The 17,872-nt window shown below is 36.7% G+C and overlaps 2 protein-coding genes across 6 annotated transcripts; one reads left to right on the top strand and one right to left on the bottom strand.

Moving 5' to 3' along the window:
• The first annotated feature begins 1,162 nt into the window (after positions 1–1,162).
• On the top strand, positions 1,163–13,122 carry Tho2 (THO complex subunit 2-like protein). 5 transcript variants are annotated; one of them, XM_077412411.1, is made up of 28 exons: positions 1,163–1,395; positions 1,529–1,572; positions 2,523–2,614; positions 2,712–2,825; positions 3,031–3,146; positions 3,229–3,359; positions 3,520–3,899; positions 4,171–4,349; positions 4,540–5,132; positions 5,215–5,449; positions 5,539–5,656; positions 5,746–5,908; positions 5,981–6,162; positions 6,339–6,623; positions 6,734–6,846; positions 6,954–7,149; positions 7,325–7,453; positions 7,610–7,738; positions 7,848–8,105; positions 8,215–8,363; positions 10,226–10,376; positions 10,677–10,782; positions 10,888–10,928; positions 11,019–11,129; positions 11,229–11,289; positions 11,398–11,459; positions 12,338–12,402; positions 12,987–13,122. In XM_077412411.1, the coding sequence occupies exons 1-28, from the start codon at positions 1,331–1,333 to the stop codon at positions 13,015–13,017; spliced, it is 4,299 nt and encodes a 1,432-aa protein (XP_077268537.1). In that variant the 5' UTR covers positions 1,163–1,330; the 3' UTR covers positions 13,018–13,122. The 5 variants fall into 5 exon arrangements, with proteins under 5 accessions (XP_077268537.1, XP_077268536.1, XP_077268538.1 ...); XM_077412410.1 differs by having other exon boundaries at positions 11,016–11,129; XM_077412412.1 differs by having other exon boundaries at positions 11,016–11,129; positions 12,944–13,122.
• Positions 11,329–15,469, bottom strand: LOC143900746 (uncharacterized). Its single transcript, XM_077412415.1, has 4 exons — positions 15,254–15,469; positions 14,356–15,022; positions 13,997–14,127; positions 11,329–13,830 (listed from the first exon to the last, which is right to left on the bottom strand). The coding sequence occupies exons 1-4, from the start codon at positions 15,286–15,288 to the stop codon at positions 13,350–13,352; spliced, it is 1,314 nt and encodes a 437-aa protein (XP_077268541.1). The 5' UTR covers positions 15,289–15,469; the 3' UTR covers positions 11,329–13,349.
• Between the last annotated feature and the right edge of the window lie 2,403 nt (positions 15,470–17,872).

The following is a 17,872-nucleotide window of genomic DNA, read 5'->3' as shown; positions in this document are numbered from 1 at the left end:
ATACAACAAAAAGATTTCTCTTACCTCTGAGTGGAAAAATGTTTCAGAATTTTTTATGTTATTATAATCTCAGAATTTTTATGAAAAATCTTAATTTATCAAATTTTTTATATAAATTGGAACGACGTTTTTCAGAAAAATTCAGACGAAATGAAAATAAAATATTTTATTTTTCCCAAATACTGAAATATTGAGTAATGCGATTTTTACTAATTAAATTCATAATGTAATACATCGGCTCTCTCCTGCCACCGTTCCTAACACGATTTAAACGCATCCTTTATGCATCGTTCATAGTTCGCGACCTTCATGAGTAGCATATATTTTAATTTTCAGTATCTATTATAACATTATATATTAATTATAATATTAATTATTCTTCTTGTTTAGCTGCTACATGAAAATTTTATAATATAATAAAAATTTTAAAACTAAATTCTATTAATTAAGTTTATACGAAAAACACATAATCTATTGTTTTAAGAAGTAAACATTCATATTTCAAAGCACAGTAGTATACGTATAGAAACGTGTAGAAATGTATTTAGAATATATAATTGAACTTATAAAAACCAGCTCACACACACACACACACACACACACACACACACACACACACACACACACACACACACACACACACACACACACACACACACACACACACACACACATTTCTTCATTTATATAAATAAATTACTATTTAAGTTTAATATTATTTTATATTTCACATTTGAATATTATTTAAATTTTATTATTATTTTCCAAGAAGAAATTAATTCTAAGTATCTTTTCGCTGTTTTTGCGTACATATAACGCGTATATATATATATATACATTATGTAATACAAATAAGCGATTAATTGGTCGCCGCGCGAGTCACGCGTTACTTCCCGACATTGCCATTGGACTGCGTGACGTCACTTGAGCATGACGTATCAAATGAGGTGTCTCGTCGGACGTCGCAGGCATTTCCGCAAAAGACAGACGACGTCCGATTGGCGGCCGCTAGCGACGACATCGCCGCCGAGCGATCGCGGGGCCGCTTTCGATTGGCCGTTGCCGCGCGTCTCCGTGACGCGGGTGTATGTACGTCTTCCGTCCTCCCCGGGCGCTTCTGCCTCGCGCCGTACTTCGTGGCTTCGGGGACGCGCTCGGCGCTCGGAGCTAGCTTCGCACAGTGGCGAATCGAAGGGAAAAAATACGCTACGCACTCTCTCTCTCTCTCCCCCCCGTTAACCTGCGATGTCGAGTTGATTTTTAATCCCTCCGGGTTTCGCACGCTCGTAGCTCCATTTTATTAAAAAAAATACGGACCAGAGCGCTAAATATGGCCAGCAAAGTATGGCATACAGAATTGTGGAAGTCATGGGATAAGCATGGGAAAAATGATTTGTAAGTGGTGTTGTTAGCGCGTCGCCTGGTCGACGCGATCGACACGGTGCATTGCTGGTCGCGAAAACACTTATCTACCCCCGTTAACTCGCTCTACCGAAGACTTAATTTGTCAATTCACGACTGTTTGCAGCCTCAAGCTAATCAAGCACAAATTTAAGGAAGGCAACAGACCAGGTAATAACGCGCTCCGCTCCGAGTCAGCATGCCCGTTCCGATATATATCATTGTCGTTTCAACGCGAAGCGAGCGCAGCCATCCTCATACCCTCCAGTTCCTTAGCGCATGCATACACTTACCGCACAATGCTCGCTTCGGCACAACGCATTCTCATACATTCCTTCCATCTCGCGATAACAGCATGATTATCAGTTCCTTATTTATTTATTCACGAGTTATACACACTCATGAATAGTCGGAACGGATCTGATTCTTTTGAAATTTCTTTTGACCTTGTTGTTCATTTTCTTCTGTTTAATTCACTTTACGCGTTGCATTGCATTTTGTCGTATAGATCATTTTATATATGTAGTGCGTATGATAACTTTCACACATGGAGTAACGACTACCTACGTTAGACGTCATCATTAATCGGGTTTAGTAACATCTGTAGATAACTTCCCAAAATGCTTGTTTACACGAAGAGATGTTATTTCATCTCCAAAGAAAAAGGTCTCGTGAAAGAAATACTTCTTAGCAGATATACTTTTCATAACATTTGCTTAGCATTTACATGTTCCTTTACAACCTTGTAAGTCTTTGTAAGTCTAGATCTCTTCGTCAACAGGTATTATGAAACTGGATTTAACGAACGTTTATACAACATTGTATGTCAGCGGTGACTACCGACGTTATTAAACCTAAGTAATAGTGACGTGTAAACGTAGTCAATGTTACAAAGAGGTTTTTTTTTTCTATTTTTCACACGGAATTTGCAAAGGAGATAGAAATTGATAAGACCTACACGTTTATTTCAAGCTTTTATATATGGCACTTTTATATCTTGTATTTTTTTCCCCACATATATGGGCATTGTTTCGTATTTACATTATTATATCTTCTCATTGTATAACTGCCTTCGATATTGTACGTTATGATGAAAGATCTTTATGGTTTTTTTTTTATAGAATGGAGACGCGGAATATACGAATTAATATCAAATGGAATCCATGGAAACGTAAAAAAGGACAGTGTAGTTCAGACATTGGGTGAACTTTCGGTAAGATTCTTTTTATTATCTTAAGCTTCACACGTAACCGCGCTGAAATTAAATGATATTGCAATAATATATACTAACATGTGTAATTTGTTTGTAGAGTTTTGATGGTTCCGTACCATCTGCAATAGTAGACATATTTACTTTAATCGATGCAGAAGCGCATAATGAGGAAAGGAACAACTTTTATTATATCGTGAAAGAGTGTGAGAAGGTATACATTCACTTTTACACATATAAACCTATATTATATCTCACTTTAAAAACATTACGAAATTATTGAGAGAGAGGAATATTAAGAAAGATATTCAAGGACATACTTTTCAAGTAGTCAGAATTACTATTTTCCTTTAATTTATTTAATTAAGACTGAGTTTTTCATCAATATATTACCTTAACTTCTTATTTATTTCCCACAGTTTTTGACCGATAGAATATTGAAAGAACGTTTAGAGATTGAAACTTTGCAAGATGTAGGGACATTGAAAAACAAAAATTTTCAAACCAAGTTTATAAAAGTAAAAACAAAGCTGTAGTGAGTATTTTCCTATCAATTTACGTAAACCATATTTATTGCTGTAAACGAGTTTCTTATAGCCCGCTCGCCTTCTTTGCAGTTATAAACAAAGGAAATTTAATTTATTTCGCGAAGAGAGCGAGGGTTACTCCAAGCTCATTGTAGAATTAAATCAAGAGCGTCCAGACAGTGAGGTGGCATCGACATTGGAAATTGTTAAATCTCTTATCGGTATGATTATCAAGGTTTTTACCGCGAGTACAAAAATGTCGCTCTTTTCAGAGGATCTGTACGTTGCGTGAATCGCTACATATAAAAACAGAAATAAACTCGTGAATATCCTAAGTAGATGGAAAGTGACGGAATTACAAGGTGGTATTGTCTTTTACAGGTTATTTTAATCTTGATCCTAATAGAGTACTCGACATCTTATTAGAGACGTTTGAAAATCGACCGCAAGACGATGCTCTTTTTATTCCCTTAATACGCTCGTACATGAGCGATCAGCAGGTACTTTGTGAAGTCTTAGGATTCAAGTACTGCTCCACCATCAACGCTACGCCGTTCTCGCTGCAGAAGGTCACCGCGCTCATGCTGCAACATGGTGTAATTAAACTAGATGACATATTACCTTGGCTAGTGCCAGACGATAAAACTATCGTATCAGATCATGAGCAAGTGATGAAGCAGGCCAAGGAATATGTGCGGAAGTTGAGCGTGATCTCAACGAAAGACAAAGAGGATGTTGTAGAAGAGAAGGAAAATGCACAAGTAATAAACGAAAAGAAATTTTATGAATTATTTGTGTCACAAATCTGAGTTTAGCTGATTGTTATTTAATAAAAAATAAATACTGAAAAAGATTGGATCTCTATTCAAAACTTAAAATATAATTCGCAAATTAATTTTATAATTAAATTTTTGAAATTAAGTGCAAATTCTTAAAAAAAAAAAATGGTTTTAAAGTTGTACATAAAGATATTGATCTGTTTTAGTAATTATATGTGATTGATAGGTCATATTCTAATCTTTTGTTTTAAAGGACAAGTATGCGAGCAATCAAAAATTTGGATTATGTGAAGCGCTTCTGGAAATTGGAGCTTGGGAAGTGGCACAAAGTTTATTCAATCGTTTGCCAGATTATTGTTTTACGGATCAACGCCCCATAGCTCTAGCATTGTGCAAAATGATGCAAGCTCTTGTCGAATCTGTATACAGAAAGTAAGTTATTAATATATCTATTTAATTTAATTGAGTGTATCTCTCTCTCTCTCTGTTTAATTTAAGAAGGTAACTAGTGGAATTGTATCTATATTATTGAACGAACGCTACATGTCGTACATTATTGATAACAATTGTACTCCAATCTAGTTAAATTATTTTGCAAGTTTTCAAAATTATTTCATTCCAGACACTGTATTGTTTCCCCAAAATTGCCGGGTCGTAAAGTGCCCCCATTGAAGAGTTCTCTTGCGCCGCCGTCGTTACGCGATCTGGAGGACATTCATGACTACTTGTTGCCAATGCTGATCGTACTTGGACCGAATCTGCACCAGGATCCTATTCTAATGTACAAGGTGATGAGACTATGTCACGCCGCTATCAAGCACTGTCCACTTGACGCGAGCAAGCAACCATTGAACAAGAACTGCAGTCTTTACTACGATGTACTGACGATACTCGACGTCGCGCTGCTACCATCCCTCTCCTTCATGGACTGTAACTGTTGCGTCGCCGAAGAACTATGGAACATTCTCAAGTACTACCCTTACCAGAATCGTTATTGCCTATACGCGCGCTGGAAGAACGATACGCCATTACAGCACGCCGCATTGCTGCGGAAACGTGCGGATGCTCAAAAGAAGATCAAGTCGATTATGAAGCGCGTAAGCAAGGAAACGATCAAGCCAGTCGGCCGGTCAATAGGCAAGCTTACGCACTCCTCACCGGGTGTATTATTCGATTATGTTCTCATACAGATCCAGTTGTATGACAACCTGATAGGTACGTATCGAATGTGTGCCTTCTGCCGTTATAGTCATCTTCACAAAGGAAAATTGTAACATGTTCATCGTATTGGATGCAGGACCTGTGGTGGACTCCTTAAAATACTTGACAAATATCTCGTACGATGTGTTAGGATATTGTCTTGTAGAGGCATTAGCGGGTGCTGACAGGGATAGATTTAAACACGATGGCACCAGTATATCTTTGTGGCTGCAATCTCTGGCTTCTTTTTGCGGAGCGATATTTAAGAAGTATAACATCGAATTAACAGGGTTGCTACAGTATGTAGCGAATCAACTTAAAGCTCAGAAGAGGTACGTTCTCAGATAAACGAGATATTGCAGTAAATCTAACTATTAAATCAATTTGCTGCTGCTGCTTCAATATACCGCTCTGCTTTCAGCCTAGATCTATTAATATTAAAAGAAATAGTACAAAAAATGGCTGGTATCGAGGCAGCCGAAGAAATGACGTTTGATCAACTGGACGCTATGGCAGGCGGAGATCTATTAAAAAACGAGGTAAAGTATGGCAGTCACATGCATATGCAATGTCATATAATGCAACTCTGACGCAGACAAATTAATATAAAAACTGATCCTCTCTCAAGGCTGGTTACTTTAGTCAAGTTCGCAACACGAAGAAGTCCTCGCAGCGTTTGAAGGAAGCTCTTGCCGAGCAGGATCTCGCGGTTGCTCTGTGCTTATTAATGGCGCAGCAGAAACATTGCGTCGTTTACAGGGAGACCGATAAATCTCATTTAAAACTCGTTGGTAAATAGAATTATATGCAGAGTCAAAAGTTTTCCTTTATAGATATTATTTTCAATTTTTTTTTTACAATAGGCAAGTTGTACGATCAATGCCAGGACACGCTGGTGCAATTTGGGACTTTCCTGGGTTCGACTATGACGGTAGATGAGTATGTGGAGCGATTACCCTCGATCCATTCTATGCTCCAGGACAATCACATACACGCAGATGTCGCATTTTTTCTGGCACGGCCAATGTTTGCGCATGCCATAAATGTAAGCGAGCCACTTATATATGCATGTTCGAATCTTCTTGACAATAATATCGTTTAAACAAATCATCTATCCAATTTATTGAAAAGATATCTGCTTATAATTTTTTAATCAGACGATTTGTCGTGGATTATTATATCTTATTTTATGGATCGCCTTACATTGATTTTCTTTCAAAGATAAAATATGACGCCCTTCGCAAAGCTGATCCGAATTACAAGAAAATGTCCACGGCTATGAAACAATTAAAGTACGCGGAAGCCGCGCAAGCTGTTATGGCACCTGTCGCTCAGTCTGTTAGACCATTACACTCTCTAAAAGTTTGGGAGGACATATCGCCGCAGTTCTTAGTCACGTTTTGGTCTCTATCGATGTACGATTTGTACGTGCCAGGGGAAAGTTATCAAAGGGAAATCAGCAAGTTGAAGCAACTTGCAGCGCAAACCGCCGATTCCAAAGATATGGTATGCGAATATCGGAATATTACACATTACTGATTACAGTACTATGACTGACAATAGTTTATTTTAAACGTACATTCTTGATTTAAACCGGGAGTAATGCTGATTTTTAGAATGTAAGTAAAGGAAAGAAGGAACAAGAAAGATATACCACTCTTATCGAGAAGCTGCAGGATGAAAAAAAGAAGCAAGAGGAACACGTTGAAAAAGTTTTTGCGTACCTGAGGTAAAATATCTCGTAATCTCTTTTAATTAATGTAATTATCGTGATTGTATTATGTAGCAATTCAATATTTCGATAATAACATTCGTACGTTTGCAACTGACTTGTAGACAAGAAAAGGATACATGGTTTTTGTCACGAAGCGCTAAATCTGCGAAAAATGAGACGATAACGCAATTCCTACAGTTGTGCCTATTCCCACGGTGTACATTCACAACTGTGGACGCCATGTACTGTGCGAAATTTGTACATACCATCCACTCCCTCAAGACTGCAAATTTTTCAACTCTGCTTTGCTACGATCGTGTAAGACAGTTCTGTCTAATATACATTCATGTGTTGTTACAGCACTAGAACGATAAATTATACTTGTTTATTATAAAAGCAACTTTCGTTTGCACAAGACTATTGTACAAACTAAATTTATAGTTTGTTATACATTGCTACAACTATTTTTATGACAAAATTGTTTCTCTTTCAGCTTTTCTGTGATATTACATATTCAGTCACTTCGTGCACAGAGAACGAAGCAAATCGATATGGCAGATTTTTATGCGCTATGCTGGAAACTGTTATGAGATGGCATTCCGAGAAAGCCATATTTGATAAGGTAAGTAATCTGTAATAGCAACGAATTAACACACTTCTCGAAGTTTTCAGAGAAGAACGAAAAGATGCTTTACACTTTTAAATATTGGTTCTGATTATCTTTTGCATTCTTATTTAACACTTTGAATATGTATTAGCAAATATCTTATGAATATAGGAATGCAGTAATTACCCTGGCTTCGTAACCAAGTTCCGTGTGAGCAATCAATTTTCTGAAGCGAACGATATGGTCGGATTTGAAAATTACAGACACGTGTGCCACAAGTGGCACTATAAGATCACAAAGGTATCTACGCAATCTTATGAACATATGTGCTATATATATTTGAATATGAAAATGTTATTTCAGTGCTGAGAAAAAGCACTTATGATCGAATTAATCTTTTCTTTGACAGGCTATCGTAGTGTGTCTAGATTCTAAGGATTATGTGCAAATAAGGAATTCTTTGATAATATTGATTAAGATATTGCCACATTTCCCGGTCTTGGCGAAACTCTCTCAGATCCTCGAACGAAAGGTGGAGAAGGTGAGGGAGGAAGAGCGTGGCCAGCGTCAGGACTTGCACGTTCTAGCCACATCGTATAGTGGGCAACTGAAAGCTAAAACTCCCAATATGATACGCGAATCAGACTTTCACCATGTGGGCGACAAGGTAAAAAAATATTTTTTTTATATAATCGATATAAATTCATAAAGAGAAAGAAATTATATCTCAAATGTGTTTGAGAAAGTTATTTATTTTATTATACTTATTTGTACAGGCTAAGACACAAGACACAACGAATAATGAAACGAGCGATAAAGTTAGCAATGGAGTAGCAGTGAAAGAAAATAATAACGGAGACGCTCGGCCAGAAAAGGAAAACAAGGAACAACGAGAAAAACGAAGTTCGTCCAATCAAACGCATCAGTAAGTAATATATAAATATTTAGAAATATATACACAGTTGCATTGGAGAACTTGTATTTTTTTTATCTTTTGATATTTTATGTAGAAAATTATATACGAAAATTTAATGAAAGACATGCGGATATAATAAATGGGAACATAATAAAATTTCAAAATTTCTGTCGGAGCTATGGGGGGGAGGGGAAGGGAAATAATCGAAATAAATAAGATCAACATGATATGCAATCAAACTAACGAAAACGCTGTTAAACGGTCAAGACCGGATCTTGTGATTGCTTAATAATATTAATTGAGTAAATTTTACGTACAATTATTTGCCTTAGCAAACCACGTGCCGTTACTTATGGACTTAAAACGCAGTCTCAACCAAAGCTAGAACAGCACAATCGTGTAATTAAATTGATTATCAATTTAATTACACTATAACACATCTTTTGGGAAATTAGAAATAAACGATATTAAAAATACGGATATATGACGAAAAATAACACTCCAAGATTCGAACCTGGATCTCTCTCATTCCGTGACTGGGGTCTCAATTCGACCACTGAGGCATAATTCAATCAGCAGACTTGTTTAAAACAAAATTTTTAATTATATAATTCGTTATCTCTAATATTTTTCTTATATGTGTTGAATAAAAAGTAAATTAATAAAATATATGCCGTCTTAGGAATATGAGATCTTTTATAGCTTAATAATATTTCTGTGTGAATTTATATACTTTTTCCACTTTAACTGCGCGCCGATTATTTGTCGGTCTTGAAACACAGTTTTTCGTTGGAACGGTAAATTTAACACATTTAATCCCAGGTAGAATTCGAACCTGGATCTCTCTCCAATCCCTCCGATAGTAAGCTGCGAAGATCTAAGTATATCAAAGACGACATAGTCTCTTTACTTACGAGAATCACTTGTTAGCCAAAATCTCACTTATTGTTAATGTTTATTTACGTCAGTCATCTGAAATAAGGCCATTCTCCTAAATATTTACTGGTTATTGCGATGAATATTACTGATGCATGTCTTCAATCTCATAAGTAAAGAGACTGTGTCGTCTTTGGTTTATTCAGATCTTTGCAGCTTACTATCGGAGGGATTGGAAAGAGGTCCAGGTTCGAATCCTATCTGTGATTAAATGTGTTGAATTTACCGTTCCAACGAAAAACCGTGTTTCAAGACCGACAAATAATCGGCGCGCAGTTAAAGTGGAAAAAGTATATAAATTCACACAGAAATATTATTGAGCTATAAAAGATCTCATATGCCTAAGACGGCATATATTTTTTCACAACACCTCCACGGAAAGTTCGACTTTCCATGCCTGTAGAGAGGGACGAAAGTGGCCAATTTCACGCCAGGGAGGAACGTTGTTACTTTCGTCACTGTTACAGGGACATCCCTGTAACATATCCGATGTATTCCGTATTTTTTATATCGTTTATTTTTAATTTTCTACAAGATGTGTGCTATAGTGTGATTAAATTGATTATCAATTTAATTATATAATTGTACTATTCTCTCCGGCTTTTTGATTGAGACTGCGTTTTAAGTCTGTAAGTAACGGCGCGTGGTTTGCTAAGGTAAAAAATTGTACGTAAAATTCACTCGAATTATATTATTAGACGACCAAGATTCAGTCCTGACCGTTTAAGTCCTGATGGCGTTTTCCTTAAGTCTCAGTCACAAATCACAATAGGTATTTTAAGCCCTAAGCCCTAAGAAACTCACTAATCACAATCGATTATTCTCCTAAAAAATTTGACTGTGATTGATCAAGTTTTTTAGAGTTTGGGTCTTAAAACATCTATGGACTGAAACTAATTTGACAAAAATATATGTTAAGTATGGAAATCTTACAGCGATATCAATTCTTTGAATAGCGAAAACTCCGAGAAGTTCAGAAAGAAAGAAGACAGTAAGGATGTTTCGGAAGCAAAAGAGAAATATGTGAAAAAAGAAGAAGTGAAAGACGATGAGGGATTAGATAAGAAGGATCGCAAATATTATAAGGTAATTATTATGTTAAAATATTTTTACACGGAATGTTCCGAAAGGAAAAGAGAAAGTTAAGATGGAATTTAATAGAAAATGCAATTTGAATAAAAGAATTTCAGTAAGCGTATAGTCGTAAATGTTTTCTTATAAAGTTAATGTTAAAAAGCTTTGTTCCATGCTTTTGTAAACGAAATATCGTAATTTGTATATATTATTAATATATGATAACTTATCATCTCGAAATTAATATTTAAGATTTTCTTTCAATTTTGGTATAATCAATTATATATAAAAATGCAAATTTTATAATTTCAGGAAGAACACTATTATAGCGGTGGTGTCGACAATTTAGACCGAGATCTTTCCAGCGTGTCAAATAGTAGTGCTAGTTCGGGTCCTGTACAAGAAGGTCCCGAGAGAGGTTTGTACTATGACTTAACGATCAAATATTAAAATCGTGTAATTATAAATATAAAAAAAATTTATTGCTCTCTGTATATTTTAATATTATAAAATTTTTACTCAGTTTCAGATGTAAAAAGAAGAAAAGTAGAGAGCGTCCCGAAGGTGACGATACATTCTACGTTATATCTATGTTTTAATTGTTATATATTTCCACGTTTTTTCTTGGCATAAATATTTTTGTATATTCAGCAGGAAGGAAGACGCGCAGAGGCTGTTCTTGATAAGAAAGAACGTTCCAGTAAAGGGAAAGCACGTGACGAACAGAAAGAACTACGTAGGGAAAAAAAACAGGGACGGAAAAGGGTAATTATGTGTTTATCATTTAATTATTGCATACAATCATTACACATACCACACGATTCAGAATGCATATACTATTTATTAAATAACCAATTAACACAGGATCGTGCAGAGGAATCCATAGCAACCACTGAACAAAAACGAAGAAAAGATGACGAAAGAGGTTTGTGTAATTACATTTCCGCTATTATTACAAAAAATATAGAGAGAGACTCATCAATAAATATTTATTATATATTAAAATATATATCGCATTACACATATGTTATAGCCAAAGGCACGCATCAGAACGGTGACATTCCTGAACATAGAGAAAAGCATCATTACAGTAAGGTCAGTAATATTAATTAGCATTTTTGTAATGTTGGTTCTATTCAAAACGTAGCCTACTATTTATTTTCTCTTGAATTTCGTTATAAACTTTGATCTTAGCTCTGATAATTTTCATTTATATTTTATGAATAATTATTTCTATTTTTTTTCTCTGCTTACTTTTTTATAATTGTTGGAATCTTGTTATAATATATACTAGACTAGAATAATATCTAGAATAATCCAATTAAATTTAATCTTGATCTTTAATTTTCTTACTTTAGGATACATTAATTTTTCTATCATTTTATTATTATATTATGCTTTAACATTCACACATTTACTTACATTTTGGGATGCATAAAGTATACAGAGTAGAAGAAACCCTTAGCTATAAGAAATATACAGGATAATGAAATAAATAACGATATGAAAATGTTGGACAAAAAGATACTAATGCACTTGCACACACACACACACACACACACACAAAAGTTATAATATATAGAATATATAGAAAAATGTATACGATACATTTGTAGCTGCATGTCCTATGGACATGTACTTATATTTTCTTTTTTTTTTACGCGTACTTTGATGAGATTTATTACACAGCGTATAACGTAATTTTTGTAACATAGAAACTGCTGCAATTATTTTTGTAGTTCTTATTAACTAGCTGACTTGTTTCATGAAAAAAAAATCAAGTTATCATTTTTTTTAAACAATTTTCTATTACTTCATAGTTGATAAAGATGTCTACTTCGAGTACATTAAAAGGACGAAATGGGCGGCTATAGCAAAAACAAGAAAGTATAGATGTCAATTACCCCCCTCCCTCAATATCAGTCACAAGAAATCATGGCATTCGGAAGACTTATTCAAGAATGTATTTTCAGGAAAAATCTCCGTACGCAAAGGATCGTCCTCATGAACGTGAAGGCCGCGAAAGCCGTGATAAACAATATCCTTTTCTATGCATTTAATATATTCAACAGCTGAGAGAGAGAGAACACAAATATTATTCTTGCTTTTTTTACAGCTAGTTGATTTTATTACAATAATGTCATATAACATTTGTGATACATACTTGTGATACAGTAGTATGTTAAGCTTTGTAGCTAATTAAGTGTTAAAGTAGATTATGTACTATGTACATAGAATGAATCGTACAATTATTGCGAGTTAATTTTTTATATAACATTTTCTCATTTTAATTAAGAAATCTTACTAACATTTATTAACCGTTTATAAGTAAAAGTAAACATTGTTTTATTAACTGCATTTTTGTTAAGTAGAAGTGAAATAATTTAACACTTAATTACATTAGTTAAATGTAATTGTTCGAGTGTTTATTTACTGTTTATGAAATTTGTAATACATACGTTTCAAACTTTTTAAGACAAAATATATTCTGTTTTTTTGTAACTTAATTTCCATTTTTTTTTCTTTTTTTTAGCAAAAATCCTTAACTGCTCAATAACTGTATGATTTATCCTATGCACGAAAAAACACAAGTGCTCGGTATGATCCTTAATTCAAGTGCACTAGGAGGAGTTCAGATCCGAAACGGAGATGATGTACAACAACAGAAAGGAGCTCGACTTAACATTTTCTATGCTAATGTTTGATGTTGCATGTAATGAACGTAGAATTCAAAATAAAGCAAAAAGATTGTCGGTAATTTGTATATTATATGTTTTAACACATCCAATTTTATAAAATAAATTATCTAAATGTCCGATACTTTTTGATACACGTTTCGATTTAATCTTTTTTTTCTTCCGAAGATGAAGAAAATCAAAACCCTCACAAGTGATATGCGTGATGTGTAATGTGCACGGTTGATAATTGTGCGTGCAGTAATGATAATAAATAATTAATAAACAATATTTTGGAATGTCTTATTCGCTACGAAGAAGTGCTGACGAAATTACAGAAATACTGATCGGCCTTTGAGCTCTCTTCCTCCAGGCGCTTTAGCCGCATTTTGGCGTCCTGAAGAATATCCTCCGTGGAACTGCTCTCGCTGACGATCGCGTTCGCGCTGACAATTCGAGCCACAGAAATCGGCATCTCGATCGGTTGAAATAAACGCACCTCCTCCAATTGGCGTGACAATTGAGCGCTGCGCTGCGTAATCTGTTCTATCTTCGATCGTTGCTCTTCCACGAGATTCGTTAGCTCCAGCTTCTGCCTTTGTAGAGTTCTGCATTCGTCCATTATCGTGCGGTTCTCCGCGTCAGTTTGCACGTGAATGTCCCGGAGATTGTTCTGAGCGCACTGGTTCGTCGTACCTTGCGATACTTCCCTCTGCATTTTGACGAGCTCTCGTTGCAGTTTCTTCAAACCACCCTCGAACTTTCTGTAACTGTCTCGTTCTCTCTGCAATCTGTAGAAATTTATTTCAAACAAAAATGAACAAATATGAACAGAATAAGATTAGAAAAATAGAAAGAATTAAACGGAGATGTTAAATATTAATTATTGCTACTGTTTATTTGCCTTTAGTATTTCTAGTTATAGAGATGAACTATTTTCTCGTTTTCGTCAAGTACCTGTTAGCTTCTTGCGTTAAGAAATTTTGTTTCATAGATAGCTCCATTTCCTTCTGCAAGATACATTGCGCATTGCTCTCTTTCTTTTCTTTTAGTTGTTTTTCTTTCAGGGTCAAAGATCGCATTACATTCTAAATACACAAAGGAAAATAATATTAGAGATAAAGTAATATATTTAAATTGTTTCCTATCAGAGAGACACTAGATCTTTTCCTAAATGGAAATTATGATACATACAATGAGAAAATCTTCTGTCTATCACAGAAAACTGCTTATTAATTGAGCGATTACCAAAGAATAACGTGATAATTTTATATGGAATATCTCGTATCAAATATGTACACGATTGAAGGCATTACCTGAGCTTCTTCCACTTTTGCATTTAATGAACTCAGTTGATATTTTATAACTGTGGCTTGCTGCTTCAATTTACTTTCCTTAGTCTTCAACTCGTCGTCGTATAGTTGTTTCTGTTGCATAATTTTCTTCCTTATTGCCCGCATTTTCGTCGCGTCTGCAAGATTCGCTTCCAAAGCTAAGTCAGCTTGCGTCTCTCTGTCGCACACGGACCTTCCGGTTGACGACTGAGCGTCGACAACGAGCGAGGCTATCGAGCTCAGAATGGACAGCAACAGCGGTGCTTCGCCGTTCATGTAATTCGATATAATATACTGGCCCTCGGGCCTGTTGGGATCAATGCCCAGGGTTTCCAGCGTGTGCGCTATATAATCGCTTTGCAACTTATTGTGCCCGCTACCACCGCCCCTGTCACCGTCGTCGGCGGTGCGCTGGGGCGCGCTGTTGCAAAAGTTTACTAAAAGTGGAACTTCGCTAGCGAATATCGACAGGGTGAAGGAATAATTGTGACCAAACAGATACTCGGCTATTAACATATCGTAAACGTACTGTTTCGCCGACTTCGCCTCTCTGCTCTTGCACAGCCTCAGGTCCTTACGCTTCAAAGCGTTCACCAGGTTCTGCCGTAGGTGCGTCCTGATATCAGATACAATCCCACACTTCTCAAACCTGTGAAGATACAGTGGATACAGCCTTATTGGTACAATCAAAACGAACAAAAAAAATATAGAATTATTTATGTCGCGAGTTAGGTACGCAGACTGATTCATAATTGTAAATTGCAAACAGCACTTGATGTAAACATTATTTTGAAGACTGGGAGTGGATATAACCTCGACGAAAATTTTTTTATTTTACCAAAATTGAATGCAATGTTATGTAGACTGTTTACGTACTTACCATGTATATACGGTGGAGTAGTAATCACTATCCATGTCGAATAAAAAGTACGCGACACGGTTATGACAGTTAGACGAATACAAAATACAAACACACGGGACGCTCAAATTGGGATTGCTACCAGATTGCTACAATATCCGCCCCCGCCGGTCTTACTCCGTGGATAAAAAGCAACACTTTTATTATCCAGACCAGCATTCTCAGTTCACCGAGATTACCGATAGTCGGTTGATACTTTACTTAGTTGATAATCAAAAAGCAATAATAAAAATATCAAGATTGCTTGCTGATTGACAGTCGATCAATTAGAAATTATTATCGGCATTAAAAAAAATTTATATACCGAAAATATATATATATATATATATATATTCGGTATATAAATTTTTTTCAATGCCGATAATAATTTCTTTAATTATTTTAATAATTTTTTTAATTTAAAGTATTATATTATAATAAATATTATACATTTATTATATATATATATATATATAAAAATTTGTTAAATATAAATAATAAATAAATGTTAATCTCGAAGAAATAAAAACCAACGAAAAAATAATTAAAAGTATATAAGATCGAAAAAATATAATTAAAAATATAAATAAGGATGTATGCGAACAGGTAATAATATACAGACTTTTCTTTATTAACGTCATCGTAGTGAGATTGATTGCGAATTATCGTATTGCGTTGTAAAATAACACGGTTGCGATCAGTTGCGATACCGCGATTTTCTAGGAACTCCGATTGCGACTCTGTCTGGTGTTTCGCAAACGGCGTTTACGATTGCTCGTATCATATTTTCGCACAGTGATTATATATCGCATTACCGATAAAGCAACGATATTTGTTTACGTCGCTGTGGCTGCGACATAATAGAGCGTCGATATTTTTCGGTCTCGATATACATCGTACATATAACTGCAGGAAGAACGACGAAGGAAGCAGGAAGGCGGGAGGGAAAGAGAGAGAGCGAGGAGCGAGAGAGGACCGATGGATTGAGGAACGGGTAAAATAGATTCATTAGCACGACGCTACTGCAGCTGCGGCCGAGGCGAAACCTTCAATCCTGATGTATTCTATATAAACTCGGTGGTTTCCAACGAGTAATTATTGCCTGAAATCAATGTTGCGAAAATCAACCCCCCCCCTCTCTCTCTCGCTCTCTCTTTCTTTCGCTCCCTGAAGGGGCGAGGAAGATCCGCCGCTGAAAAGCCGCCGGGGAATAAAGCGGCAACAAAGAACGTCAATTTTCCACCGTTCCTCGATCGGCGAACGGTGAGCCGATTAACCCTTCGTTGCAAAACGTTTCGGTTGCAAATTCAAGCCGGCGCGGCCTGATGAAATATATGATATCCCCTTTTTTTATCGCGAGAAGATATTAAGAATAATAATAATAACACCTTTATATTGCAATGTATTAAATTTCTGAAACTATCAAGAATTTAAGATCAAAACAGATAAAATATAAGAGTCATTAATTGCAGAGAAAAGTACTATTATTATAGATACTATAATTAAAAATATTGACTCGGATACATCGTCAAAAATTTGGAAGAATTTACTCCTACATAAATAAACATTTTTTATGTTCGTTCCAGGGTCGCTTTTTAAATTAAATGCGATTTCAAGCGCATTTAATCCTTTGGCGCTGTTTTTTTGGAACGGTACCTCTTTCCGAGACTATTATCTTTTTTTTTATGTCGTATTACCTTGTCGCATTTATTACAACACGTACATACATTCGTTTGCGAGTGAACGGATTCAAGAATAATCCTATATATATACTTCGTCGCGATACAAATCGCGCGACGCGTATAACCAAAATTATGCTACGCGAGCGAACGCGTCTAAGAGTTAACAACGTCGGCCGAACCGAGAGAGGGTTGAGAGAGGAAAGCCACCCCCGCGCGGGGGGGGGCGAGAGGGCCCACGGTGCTTTGGTCGACGGTCAACCTATAGGCGTGCCGCAGCGCGTGCTGCATGGGAACGATTCGCGCGCGTTGCGGCTAGCTGATTAATTAGAACCTCTACCTCTACACACACACCGACCCCTTCCCTCTCGCGTTCCCCCCCCCCATCGTCAAGGGAACTCGATGTAATTACGGGCATCGGGCGCGCGCGGCCCGTGCAGCTCCGTGGTCGCGGAGGGGGACGAACGGCAGGGGGAATGGGATAGGAGGAGAGATGCAAAATGACCGCGCGGGTTGGCCGCCGCCGCGGGGGTGGCACCGAAAAGCACAGTGATTCACGTAGCGCAGTTACCGCGGTGTGGACGGACGGACGGATGGATGGATGGATGGATGGAGTGGTTGGGACGGACGGTCAGGATGGTTAGGACGGCTAGGTCGGGAAAATCCAACGGCGAAGCCGGAGAAGGCGGTGGAGTCGGACAAACTGGATTCATTACGCCGCAGAAGGAGGTGTAGCGGCGGCGGCGCGAGGGGTGGAAAGTAGCGCGGGAAGCTGATAGAGGAATGCGGGAAGGCGGGAGGGAGGGGGTGGTATAGGGCGCGTCACAGCGTATTCGCCACCGGCCGCGGACGTAAAGGGGTGAACTCTTCTCCGCGCCGATTTTCGGGCCATTACCGGGAACCGGGAACCCTCTTCGTCGAT

The sequence above is a fragment of the Temnothorax americanus genome, unplaced genomic scaffold, assembly GCF_048541705.1.
Source record: "Temnothorax americanus isolate GAGA-0224 unplaced genomic scaffold, ASM4854170v1 Scaffold30, whole genome shotgun sequence".
NCBI lineage: Eukaryota > Metazoa > Arthropoda > Insecta > Hymenoptera > Formicidae > Temnothorax > Temnothorax americanus.
The sequence above is the reverse complement of the archived record's forward strand: the minus strand, read 5'-3'. Positions and strand labels throughout refer to the sequence as shown.

Coding starts and splice junctions, on each gene's coding strand:
- Tho2 (XM_077412410.1), top strand. CDS start 1,331: ATGGCCAGCAAAGTATGGCATACAGAATTGTGGAAGTCATGGGATAAG. Junction 1,396..1,528: donor AAGCATGGGAAAAATGATTT/GTAAGTGGTGTT, acceptor GACTGTTTGCAG/CCTCAAGCTAATCAAGCACA. Junction 7,150..7,324: donor CTCTGCTTTGCTACGATCGT/GTAAGACAGTTC, acceptor TTTCTCTTTCAG/CTTTTCTGTGATATTACATA.
- LOC143900746 (XM_077412415.1), bottom strand. CDS start 15,288: ATGGATAGTGATTACTACTCCACCGTATATACATG. Junction 15,023..15,253: donor TACTCCACCGTATATACATG/GTAAGTACGTAA, acceptor GTATCTTCACAG/GTTTGAGAAGTGTGGGATTG. Junction 13,831..13,996: donor TTAACGCAAGAAGCTAACAG/GTACTTGACGAA, acceptor AAATTTCTACAG/ATTGCAGAGAGAACGAGACA.